At 45.1% G+C, this 13332-nt stretch overlaps 2 protein-coding genes across 2 annotated transcripts; both read right to left on the bottom strand.

Moving 5' to 3' along the window:
* Window positions 1-4323: 4323 nt before the first annotated feature.
* LOC308309740 (5'-3' exoribonuclease 2-like) lies at window positions 4324-7353 on the bottom strand (the record flags this gene model as incomplete). Its single annotated transcript, XM_080755657.1, has 1 exon — window positions 4324-7353. One exon carries the CDS (start codon window positions 7351-7353, stop codon window positions 4324-4326), a length of 3030 nt encoding a protein of 1009 aa, XP_080611783.1.
* A 2110-nt stretch (window positions 7354-9463) lies between these two features.
* Window positions 9464-12472, bottom strand: LOC308309741 (tau-tubulin kinase 2-like; the record flags this gene model as incomplete). The annotated part of the gene is made up of 2 exons (XM_080755658.1): window positions 9464-10771; window positions 11510-12472. 2 exons carry the CDS (start codon window positions 12470-12472, stop codon window positions 9464-9466), a joined length of 2271 nt encoding a protein of 756 aa, XP_080611784.1.
* Between the last annotated feature and the right edge of the window lie 860 nt (window positions 12473-13332).

Consider the following 13332-nt stretch of genomic DNA (forward strand, 5'->3'; position numbering starts at 1 on the left):
TTATCCAAACCACAAGCAAATCAACTGAATGTATATCACAACAGTCACTCAAAGTCACTATCTCTCTCTAAATATCTCAGATAAATGTTGCATACTGGTACTTTCAATACTGTTTTAACTAACCAGTCATTAGGTTGACTTTACAAGGCTTAAGCAGAGGCCAAGCGGAAAGCTATTTTATTTATTAAATAGTATTATTTAAGCGGACAATACTAAAGGTCAAAATTGCAATCTTCTGAAAGACTTCAGTCATATATCTCTACAAAGATGTTTGAGTAACCTTACATTGATAACTTTGCTAAAATATAACATGTATAACATATAACATGTACAGTAACAGTGGACTTGTCCCATGTGTCGTGTTAAAACACACATGCACATTATATTGACGTAGATTCACAGCGAGGCTGCCCTGCATAGCCACAGACAGCTGTGTGCTCAAGCAAGGGCACAATGTAAATATACAATGAGGGGGAAACATTCTCTTCCCTCCCCACATTAAAGCATATCGCTCTCCACGCAGTCACGCACTCAAACCAAACCAAAATCGAAATTAAAAAACAATGTTTTCTAAATCATGACAATTTTCGGAAAGATTTGAGGCACATTTTAACGATTTAAAAATAATAGCAGACCTACAAGTTCATAGCACGCCACTCGGTGGCGCGCTATGAGCTTGTAGATCTGCTTTTATTTTTTTTATTTTTTTCAATAGCTAAATTATAACATAATGTTTAAAACACCAAAAGGGGTTCCCGCCCAAAATGGGTTAATATTAGGGGCAGTAGTGGAAAGGAACAAAATACATTTACTTAAGTATAATTTTGAGTTATTTGCACTTTACTTGACTATTTCCAATTTCCAGTATACTTTTACTTATACACCACTACATCTCAGAGGCAAATATTGTACTTTTACTCCACTACAATTATTTGAAAACATTAGTTACTTTTTGATTATTATTGCAAAACATACATTAACCACAGCCCTATACATTTTGGCCATTTGAAAATAGAAGATCGACAAGCTTACAATGCGTCACATTGTAGATCAGCTATTTTCAAAAGATTTTTATACATGTTGCCTACATTTTGATACCAATAGTTGGTACTTTTACTTAAATACCAGACTTTTACTTGCAATGGAGTAGTTCTACATTGCAGTATTGATACTTTTTCTTACGGTAAGTAATATTCTTTTTTCCACCACTGCTTAGGGGGTATTCCAATATCCTGTGCTTTCGGTTCACTCTGGATTTGAGAGCTTTGCTCTTGGGAACATTTGGTAAACGTTTGTATCAGCTATGAAAAGTTTACCACATGTTGAAAAACGTGAACTATTATTGTGCTGAAGAGATACTGTGGAACATCCGTTGAGTAACATTTCTTCGACCTCACATTTCGATCAAAAGGAGACCCCAATTTACTCCCGGGCTTGTAAACAATTAAGAAGAACATGTAGGACTACAGATTTCTACAGTATCTCATCATCTGATGATCATCATATGACATATCTACTGTAACTGATCTACAACACAATACAATCCTGCTAGTGTCAACAGAACAGAAGCCTATACTTGTTTGTTTACTAGAGTTACGTAATTAAAGATGGGGTGCCGTGATCTTTGTATGTGTGTGTTTATGAGGTGACAGTAGGCTACTTCATTAGACCCCTTGGTGTGGTTATGTGCAATGATGTCTTCCCTTTGTATTTAGGGTTTATTCCTGGATGCTGAAACCTTGACACTCAAACGTGCCAATGAAAAAAACAGTGATATAGTGACATCATACTATCATCCCCTCCCCTAACCCCTCCCCTTTATCATACAACAACAGCTGTGGGTGCGGCGTTTATCACCACCCATCACCACCCACCAGGCAAACCAGGCGTATAAATCTTCCTACTTATATAATAATAATACCTGATGATCATGTTTTAGGGTGGGAAAAAATGATGGCAAGATGAATACACGATGTATACACTTTTATACGCTGGTAGAGGTCTAGTGTTAAACTGCCAGGAATGTGCTGTGCAGAAGATGGGCAGTCTAGTTTAGTGAGAGATGGACATTCCCTGTTATCTGACTCCAGTCTTCAGATAGCAGGTCCTATTACTGTGTGTGTGTGTGACGTGTGTGTGTGTGTGTGTGTGTGTGTGTGTGTGTGTGTGTGTGTGTGTGTGTGTGTGTGTGTGTGCGTGCGTGCGTGTGCGTGTGTGCATGTGTCCAGGACATTCATTATTTAAGCCTGCATCGTGTTCCTCTCTTCTAATTTTTCTATTTCTTTTCTATATTATAAATCAGTACAACTGGTGATATTTACTGCAGGTTGATTGCAAGCCTGATGCATGTATGTGAATATGTTCATGTTTGTATAATAGATCGATATAGAGAGAGAAACCTTTATTGGTCTGCTTGAGGGAAATCAGGTGTAGCAAACCAGGTATAGGCCTACAAAGAGTATATCTTTATTCTATCAACGTTTGATGAATCCTATATAAAAAGTGGCTAAATGGCTATTTCATATGGACAGGCCTCATGGCACTTCTTACTATTCTCCAGCAGGGGGTGTGATTCAGCTATATTTGTTGAATTTTTGGCCCATGTTTTTGAGGGGGGTCGGCTAAATGATAGTTAGGAACCAAATGGACCCTTATGGGTCTGTAACTCAAAGTGTACAAATGAAACCAAATGGACCCGTTAGGGTCCATTTGGTTCCATTTGTACAATCTCAGAGTTAAATTAACATAGATTATACAAGATAAATTGGAAAAAAAATCGGCGTCTGTAGCTTAATGCATGTCAAACTGGGGGTCCTTGAAGTGAAAACGGTTGAAAATTACTGCTGGAGCCTTACAAATTTGGGGGTCCCTGTACTGTACTGTAACACCCCAAATCATCATACAGTTAATATGTCTGTGTGTGTGTGTGTGTTAGGCTGTGCAACAGTGACACTTGGTCGTGAAAACCAACCAAAAGTTATTTTCTTGCTCGGACACAGCCAGCCAGGGACAGACCCAGAGACCCAGGGACACACATAGCTGTCTATAGGAGTGGTTGCACCACTCAAAAGGTAGTGTGACTGGTGTCCAGCTCTCACCATGTCTCTACCAACAGAGTGAGTCTGAATGTTCATTGGCAGCTTTTATACGCACCATGGACTCCACCATGTCAAGGAGATTGAAGAACATACAACAAATACATACCGGTAAATTCATATACCTTTATCCCTCAAAAAATTATATTAAAAATCTTGCTGAACTACAGGTAAGTAATGGTTCCTTCTCCACACTATAGGCTACACCATAAAACAATTTCCTTAGAAAATCCAAAACCCCCTCTGCTATCCCGACTAAGGTGCAGGCCAATTATACTGGAAAAGAAAGTCAACACAGTTAACAATCACACCTAACATTATATTGCTTCTCTGTAACATATTGCACTTCAAACATTTGACTGTATTTCCACAGGTGGAACTCATCAGGGCTGAAACAAAGGACCTCTTTGTTACAGGGACTGCTAGAGAAAGGCATTGAATCATGAAAAGTGCACTAGTATAGATGCAGAATGTCCCATGACATCCTCTTGTCTCTGGTCTCTATATTTGGAGAGACATCATTAACAATATCAGAGTCCCATATTGGAACATGCCACTATTGTACCCCCATCGTATTATTGGACGGTGCTAACGACTCCAACATTTGACCATGTGTGTCTATTTATTAGTATTCTGCCTCCTGTGACGTCATGTGAGTCTATAATACATCATCATCGTGATAAAAAGGAACCATTCACACTAGTGCGATTTTTAGCCATACATTTCAGGAATGTGTGTCTGTCTGTCTGTCTCTCTGTGCTACCTCCTCTTGCCCAAACCTGGAGAGGACTGATGTCTGTGAACATGTCATGGAATGAAGTACTGGACAGGTTATGTGGAAACAAGATGTTTGATATTTCAAGAAATCTAAAAATCACACCCATGTGAAGTGAGGGTCATCCTTATCATCATACGTCATCAACCAATCAAATCATCACAAATGTCATTCCGGCCAATCACTTTTCTGCCCTCACTTTTATCTATATGTACTTCGCTCAGCCAGTCAAATCATCGCTATGGGGTGATCAGCCAATCACAAGCCAAACAAACCCGGAAAGCTGGGCATAGGAGGGACTAGCGCCCCTAAAAAAAAAGTGTAATGGTACTTACTACATTTTCACCAGAAGTATTTTACAGCGTACATAGGGGTGTCGTAGATAAACTTGGTATCAAATGGGGGTCTGCGGCCTAATGTATATCAAAACTGGGGGGTCCTTGAACCACTGCTCTATATGGTGGAGGGTGTATAATTGGAACTACTATAATCCTGTTGCTGTGGGGTTTTGTCATGACGGCGATCATTCCCGCGGTGATGGCTCCTGCGGGGCGGGTATGGATGATGGTCTCTGCGCGGGTGGTGCTCGTAGCGCTGGCGGTGGCCACCATCGCGCGGAGACCGGTGGGGTTCTTGCCGATAGTTACTTGGGGGCGGGGCATTGCTGTAGTGCCCTCCTTCGTGCGGCGCTATGTGAAGGCCGTGGTCGACAGGCCTGACACTAGATTGGTCGAGGGGACTGTGGTGATGGGGGGGGCTGTGATGTTGCCTGGAGTCTCTGCGCTGTTGGTGGTGGTCGTATCGTTGGTGCTGGTCATACCGCTGGTAGTAGTTGCCCTCTCCGTAGGCTCCCGTCTGGGACTGCACAGCACGGGGGTCCCAGGCCCCGTGACCTCCATAATGCTGCCTTGGGTATTGGTGGAAGACTGGATGCGGTCCCACTCCCAACAAGCTCTGCTGCCTGCAATGTGGGACACTTAGTGGGCCTTGATGACTGCCACTTTGAGAATGTCGGTAGCTTCCTTGGTGGTAGTTGCTGTAGCGTGGGGCATTGCCATACTGCCCTCCCCTTTGCGGCGGTCTGTTGTTATAGCTGTGACCCTGAGGTCTGAAACCGGATCGGTCGAGGTGGCCATGATTCCTGTTGGGATTAAAGCCCAGCTGGGGCCTCCGGTAGCCGTGGTTCCCTCTCTCCCAGTCACCTGGTTTCAGTACCTTATCGGGCATTGTGGTTCCATGGAGAATGGCGGCCTTGAACACATAATCATCTACAAACTGGGGGTTACTGATCTTCACTCCAATGGCACTGTTCTGGGTGACGTCGGGCAGCATGGGAATATGAGACTCTACAGTCGTGTCTGGTAGGATGGGGTCCTCATCACGGTGTAATGTCAGTTGGATTCCATGGCACAGCTCAGGAGAAATATCCACTCCCTGAGGAGATTCTGTGCGGTAGAATTCCTGGGTGAAGTCACAGAGTGGGTGGGACTTCCCTACAAACAGCATATCACTGCCAAGACTGTTCCTCCTTATCTCTTCAGGTGTGAGATCTGGGTAAACGTCAGCCAAAGCTGCCCTCAGCCTGCATTCGTCCACAAAGGGCAACAGCGCCACACCCTGCCAGGCGTATTTCTTGCCATTCAAATCGATGGCAAAGTCATCAGGGTAGAAGTCAATGATGGAGGAGTCTGGGCTGGTCATGAGATTCCTCCATGTTGACGGCAGAAATTTACCACTGTCTGCGGGAAACACTCCCATCAACTGCTCCAGGGGTTTGAATGGTTGGGTTTCCTCCTCAAACTTGGAGAACAATCCTTTGATATCTTTGAAGTCGGAGGCGAATGGAGCATAGTGGAACGGGAAGTACCACTTCCAGGAAGCACAGCCCTGGTAGTAGTACTGTAGCACCCAGCAGAGACCTTCCACATACGACTGCACCACCTTACGCTTGAACTCAGTGTCAGCCGCGTCCACGTCAAACTTGGTCTTATAATACCTCTGCTTCCAGCCCTCCTCCCATAACCTGACGCTGTCTTCGGGATCACTGTCACTTTCTTCTGCTTTCCTCTTGGCTCTTCTGCCCTCTTCGGCCGTGTCCCTGTTGTGCTGCTCGGTTACCTGCATGCTCAGGCTATAGGACTGTTGTCCATCGTTCTGCATGATCTGTCTGTCTCTTCCCCCGAGGCTCTCAGGAGCAAGCCCCTGCTCTGCCTTATAGCTCCTCTTTCCTTTCATCCTTCTCTTCGAGACTTCATCCTCCTCTTTGCGTTTCCTGAAGATGTTGTCTTCAGCCACGCCGACTGTCTGCATGATGAGTTCAACACTCTCCAAGTTGACAAAGCCATTGTGCGTTAGGTAGCCTCCCGTTCTGTGTACGACCTCTTTATAAATGCCCACCAGTCTGTCTATTGCCCCCTCCCGGATCTCTAAGGACGGCAAATGAGGCAGGAAGTCATTTCCAACGAAGAAGCACAAGAACACCCAGTCATCAACACCTCTCTCAAAGTCAAAGGCGAATGGCAAAGTGTCCATGGTCAGCTCCTTCTCCAGATACTCACGCAAAACACAGAGTTTGATGAAGATAAACCTCTGTTCAGCTCCCATGGCGTCTGAAAACATGCCATGTGATCCCTGGTTCTCTATGGCCATTCCCTGGCAGTCTTTGATCTCATGTCCTGTCTGTCCACACAGTGCACAGCAATGAGGTTTGTTGGGTTTAAACTCCTCTCTGATTATGGTGAAGTTTGGTTCATGAGTAGCCAGGCCCAGCATGATCAAATCAGCATCAGCTCCACACAGGCAGTGATGCGTGTTGGGGTCGTGGTGGGGCTGAGCTCTCTGTCTTCTGATGTAGTCCATAATCTTGTGTTCTCCCTCTCCAGGGACACTGGCATCAGACAAGATCACTGCGATGTTCTTCCAGCCTGGGTCATTGCTCAGTCTGTCTGCGATGTAGTAGCGAAGACAACGAGCAAGCTCATCCATAAATTGTGTTCCTGGAGTGATACAATTGCTGTCAAAACTCTCCTTTATCTCCTCTGGTGGGAGGTATCCTCCTCTTTGGATGATCTCCGCTCGTACTCTCCGCTTCTGCTCCACTAGCTCTGCCCCTTCTTTAGAAGCACGGAATCTTCTGGAGCGTTGCTGGTTCATCTTGGCACGGGGAGCCACTCCGTCAATGGCCATGTAGAGGAGCCGCCGGGGGCGGACAATATTGAACAGGCGATCAATGTGCTCAAAGATGGCAACCATCATCTCGTCTTGATTTTTGGGTGCAGGTTGGTCTTCAGGATGTGTGCATGGGTGGATGATTCCATTCATATCCAAGTACAGGTTGTCAAACTCCACTTGGTTGGGATTTGGCTTGCTAGTGTCGACAGGAATACGCACTCCATTGTACTCCTTGGACATCTCCTCAACACAGTGATCAATAATGGATACATGCTTTTTACTCAGCCAACGGAAAAATGCTGGAACTCCCATCTTCAATAAATGAACATCAAAAAACTATAGAAACCAAAAATTGTGCAAAATGTTTTAAATTGCTTAATTAAGTCATCTTCACACCTTATATAGCCAGACCAGAGCTCTGGTCTGACATCACTCACAACTCAAACTGTTCCTAAGCAACACTTAAAAGGTTAGGTTTAGGGCCCGCCTCAGTGGTGGATTAGAATTTAAACCGGGATGTTTAACAGGTGTAATTGGAATGGTGGTCTTGGTGGAGCTATGCAAGGTATCTGGGTTGTAAAGCCAGATACCTCGGGGCGTAGGAGTCGTATACGGTACGAAGGGGTCTGGGTTGTAATCTTGGATCTGAAGATCCAAGTGATGATGTCAGTGTTGATATGCCCATATATGGGAATTCAGATAATGTAGTCTTGATGGTCGGTACACTTCTACACACTTCATACATTAAACAAATGTAAATGAGCATAAACGTCACAACAGTGGGCTCATTATGCTCCACGGGGCAAGGTTTCAGAAGCCCTCACTCCTCAGGTTCTTTGACAATTCTGATTTAGTCTTAGTACTATTTTAGTCAAATTGTTTAGTCTTAGTGAAGTCTTAATCAACTACCGGTAAATATCAAAATATTAGTCTTTTAGTGTTTTAGTCGTAATGCAGTGTTAATTTCAACAGAAAATATTTAGTAGTCTTTTGAATAATACACCATTTAGTTTTAGTCCTATTTTAGTCATCTGAAATTGTTTAGTCTTACTCTAGTCTTAGTCGACTAAATATCAGAACCTTAGACCAATACTCTGGGTGCGTTCAGATTGTTTGTATTGCAGTGTGCTCAGTGCGTTATATCCGAACGCAACCTTTATATACCATCTCAGAGACAAATCCTCTAGTAATCAACAATTATTTGAAAAAGTAGATATAGATTCTTATTACAAAACTTACATTAACCTATTAAGCGTTGTCTATTTGAACATAACTGATCTACAGTTTGTAGATCTCCTACTTTCAAAATAAATATATATTTTTTAATTCTACAGTCATGTTCAGTCGTACTGTTTATTTTCTTCTTCCGTAGTTCTTTCTGTATCGTTTATTGTGAAGCTGTTTCCACAGTGGTTACAGTAACCAAGATGCAGTTATATCAGCCAGATGACGTCTTACGTTGTAATTGAATGCCCTAAAGTAACAAACATTAAAGTCCATAGACTTGGCTGGGAAACTAATTACATCATAACTGCCCTAAACTAACATTAATGTCCATAGACTTGGCTGCCATATGACGTAATGTCGGAACGCCATGCAAATTGATTACTTCATGGTGTAAGGGCTGGACTGTGAAACAGCATATTATATACAGGTGGATGTCATCCAGGTAATTAATGAACCTATAGCATCCAAACCACATGTCGTCATATAAGAAGCAATTATGTCTGCTCTGCATAGTAGCCATTATCCTGGCCAGTAGCATCAATCAAAAGAAAAATGTGTCAAGAGGTTCAGAGAGAGTAAAGTGCTAGGGTGTGAGGTGGAGTCTGAAGTTTGGAGTGAGTCTCCAGTTCTGACTGCAATTATGGGGAGTTGATTCTACAGTTTGGGAGTCAGAAGTGAGAAGAGTTTAGGACGTGTGGAGCATTGTCCACGGTGTTTTAGGGAAGGCTTGTGCAGCGTTAGTGTTTTGGTTAAAGGGACACTTCACCCCTTTTGCAACCAGATGCTATTTTAATGATGTTTGGGAGACAAGAAACACTTTCCTGGGTTTTTATGTGGGTAATATGTGTTTTTAGATGGACTCCATGATGTCATGGACACTGACTGGGCTCACTTACTTCCTGGACTTCATGTTGTCTCAGTAAGACAGCCCTCCCCCTCTCCACAAGGAGGAGCCGTGAACCAAAGCATTATGGGAATTTTAGTCCAGGAAGGAAGTGAGCCCATGAGATCATTAAGTCAATGGACACTTTGAAATACTGAAAAATCTAGATCAGGCATTGAAGGTACGTTGGTTGCCTTGTAGGCCAACATCAGTGTTTTGTACTCATGCAGGCAGCATTCTGTACCATTTAGATGGCTTTAAGAGCCCACTAACTATTCCATGCTGAAAAACTCTGTAGCCTTTTCAGCCTTTTCACCCCAACTGTGTTTCTACAGACTCTTGGCCAAGCCGGATGAACCGTGATGGATTTGAACTCCCAGACTCTACAGGGGTGGGCAGGTACTTTACCCCTCTAACACCCATGTGCCCTTGAATACTTTCTCCCCCTGATTTCTTCCCCACCTGGGAGAAGACGGGGTGCTGCTTAAGGTAGGCCTGCAGGAAGCGTTCAATTGTGGGCTTAGGTTCCGGCAACAGTATCTTCTCAAATGCCAATCTCTGACTGTGTCTCATCCTGCGCAGCAGTGGTGCATCATTGTGCAAGAACATGGCCTTCATGATGACTGGACTGTACGGTTTGTGGTTGCAGTCCATCACCTCCCACACATTGGCCTCCATTGTCATGGGTGTGGGGATGTGAGGACAGTTGTCAGCGTCACTAAGGGGGTCTTCTTGCAAGATGTCCTCTGTGTTCTCCTGCTGAAGCCTGTCTGGCAGCGCCAGGGTGTTGGCCACGCCAATGTAGGCTGGCGCGAGGTGGGTAAGCCGCTGAGAAATGGTCACTAGGGCAGTCAACAGATTGTCTGCCCCACATTTCTCCCAGTCCCCGTTGTGGCTCTTCATAGCCTTCATGTCCTCTAGAATCTGTCTACCAAGCCTCAGTGTGGTGGAGATGGAAAAGGTTTTCCTTAGATCTAATAGATTACTCCTCTGGAGGTCTGTGAGTAAATGGTTGAAGTGTTCATTTTGGCCACAGCTCATGAAACAGCACTCATGGTCTTTACCCTGTAGTTTGTTTAGTACAGTTACCTCTGTCTTTAGGACTTGTTTGGGCTGCTCGACAGACATAGATGATTGGCCAAGCCACATGCACCACGGAGGATTCGAAGACCTAGACTCTGCATGGCTGGGCAGGTACTTCACCGCTGTGCCACCTGAGCCCCCATGAATACTTTGTCCTCCTGCTTTCTCCACCACCTGGGAGAGTACAGGGCACTGCTTAAGGTAGGCCTCCAGGACACGCTGAAACGCTAGCTTAGGTTCCGCCGGATTTTGAGAGGGGAGACCTACCTCAGTCGATATCTTGGGCTTAAGGAGGATCATTAGGGAGGTGAAGAACAACCGGAGTTGTTCCTCTTGTAGGACTTGACAGTTCTGTCTGTGGTTGCAGTCCATCTCCTCCCATACATTAGCCACTGGGGTCGAGGGTGTGGGAATCAGAGGACAGTTGTCAGTGTTGCTAAGGGGCTCTTGCTCTTGCAGGATGTCCTCTGTGTTCTGCAGTAGCTTGTCTGGCAGCACCATGCCATTGGCCATGCCTATGTCGGCTGGTGTGACCTGCTGAGAAATGGTCTCTGAAGCACTCATAGTGGGCAGATCTTCTGTCACACATTTCTCCCAGTCATATGGGTCATTCTCCAACATGTTGGCATCACAGATGTGCTCTTTTTGCAGGAAGACCTCTGCGTTTTCCTGCTGTAGATCATCTGGCAGTACAGCGGCATTGGCCATGCCTATGTCGGCTGGTAGGAGATGCTGAGAAGTTGTTTCTGAAGCAGTCATAGTCAGCAGATCTTCTGGACCACAATTCTTCCAATCGCATGGGTCATTCTCCAACACTTTGGGGTTGCAGAGGCGGTCTTCCTGCAAGATGACCTCTGTGTTTCCCTGCTCTAGCTCATCTGCCAGTGTCAAGGCACTGTCACCTGGCGTGAGGCGGGTGAGCTGCTGAGAAATGGTCTCTGAAGCAGTCATAGTGGGCAGATCTGTGCCACATTTTTCTCTGACGTACAATATATTCTCCGACACGTTGGTGTCGCTGAGGTGTTCTCCTTGCAGGAAAACCTCTGTGCTTTCCTGCTGTAGCTCACCTGACAGCACAGAGGCATTGGCCGTGTAGGCTGGCATGAGGTGGGTGAGCTGCTGAGCAGTGGTCGCTATGGCAGATCTGGTCTGCAGATCTTCCATGCTACATTTCTGTAACACAGGTGAAGGGATGGGAGGATGGTTGTCTGCACTACTGAGACACTCTTCTTGCAGGAAGTCCTCCGTGTTCTCCTGTTGTAGCTTGTATGCTGGGGTGAGTGGCTGAGCAGTGGTCGCTATGTCAGTAGTCGTAGTCAGAAGAATATCTGTGCCACATTTCTCCCAGTCATACGAGTCATTCTCCAACACGTTGTGGCTCTTCATAGCGTTCTCAAACACTGATATCAGGAGCTGATAGTTAGGTTTAGTGAAGTAGTCCAAAGTTAAGATGTGTTCCAAGAAGACACTGAACTCGGAGGGAAGGTGTTTAAGCATAAGTCGATTGTCATACGTCTCCTTGAGATTTCCTACCTGTTCTTTGTCTTTAACTTGCGTCCAGGGCAGCTGTCCAACCATGAACTCAACCAACATGTAGAAGAGAGACCAAAGGTCATCATGACGACCCATTTCTTTATTCTTATGTGCGTTGACAGAAGCGTATCTCACGGTGCCACTGAATCCAGTCTGGGTACGTGGACGGACATCCTGGCGGGAGTCAGTGAACTGACGGGCCAAACCAAAATCAAGCATATAGCAGCATCTGCATGTGCTGGGTAGTCGCCCCATGGCAAAGTTAGAGGGTTTGATGTCCCGATGCAGAAAGCCCACAGAATGGATGATTTCAATGGCCTCTAGAATCTGTCTACCAAGCCTCAGTGTGGTGGAGATGGAAAAGGTGCCATGACTCATGGTTTTTCGTAAATCTGCTAGATTACTCCCCTGCAGTTCCATGAGTACAAAGTTATATCGTTCATTTCGTCCATCGTCCACGAAACTGCACACATGGTCTTTACCCTGGAGTTTCTTTAGTACAGCTACCTCCGTCTTCAGGACTTGTTTGGTTTTGAGTTGCTGGGCAGACTCTACCTTTAAGGCTACAGTGGCTTGGCTCAGCTTGTCTAAAACCTCGTATATCTCTCCGAACCCACCCCCACCTATCTTCTTCACCACTTCCCATCTCTCCTCCACCACATCTCCCACGTATAGGATGTCGGTCTGCTCTCCAGCTCCACTCATCCCGTGTGCAGCCCTAAGTGCTTACAAGAGACAGATGTCCATAGCTGACTAGCCTTAAGCTAGCTAACTAGTGATCTCTCTATTTCTCTCTGTTCTTCGTCTTTTCTATCTCTGTCCAAGAACAACTTACAGAGACAAAGTCAACATATGAGGCTTCTTCACCACCTTATATAGTAAAGAGGAGTTCCTCATCAATGCCAGCATGTTGGAGAATGACCCTTATAATTTCACACACACACACACACACACACACACTTTTGCCATGCATGCCTAACAATGCCGATTTGTGCAGGCACCCTTGCAGCAATTGGCGGCTCCTGCCAAATCCCTCAAGGGGGCAATTGTTGTGATCATAGCTAAGCCAACCTACTCAATAGGTCAATGCAATTGCTAGCTAGCTAATTTGACATTGTCATGTTGTCATGATTATTACAGTGCAGAACCGAAGAGGTCAGCCATTTGAACAGTGTCTGTTTGCATGTAAAGTACGCATATCTCCTGGGCCGGTTCTAGCTTGTATTACTCACTAGATCACTGTTTCACAAACGGTGGGTCGGGATCCATTTGTGGGTTTCGAAACATTAAAGAAAATCCTCAAAAATGAAACATTTTGTCATGAATTACAAACAATACATTTTTCGATACTAATCAAGGCTCTATTCCATTTACTGTGCAGTGGAACCGTTTGGTTCCATTTGTACACTCCCAGACATACACACCCTTACGGTGTACACTCCCAGACTTACACACCCTTACCTTACGGGGCCGTTTGGAACGCAGTCAAGGACACTCTGAAACCCACTGGTGCAGCAGTGTTTCCCTTTCCAGTGAGCCAACATGCACAATAGCAGCACCCCGAC

Source organism: Protomyctophum bolini (genome assembly GCF_963924005.1).
Source record: "Protomyctophum bolini genome assembly, chromosome: 22".
NCBI lineage: Eukaryota > Metazoa > Chordata > Actinopteri > Myctophiformes > Myctophidae > Protomyctophum > Protomyctophum bolini.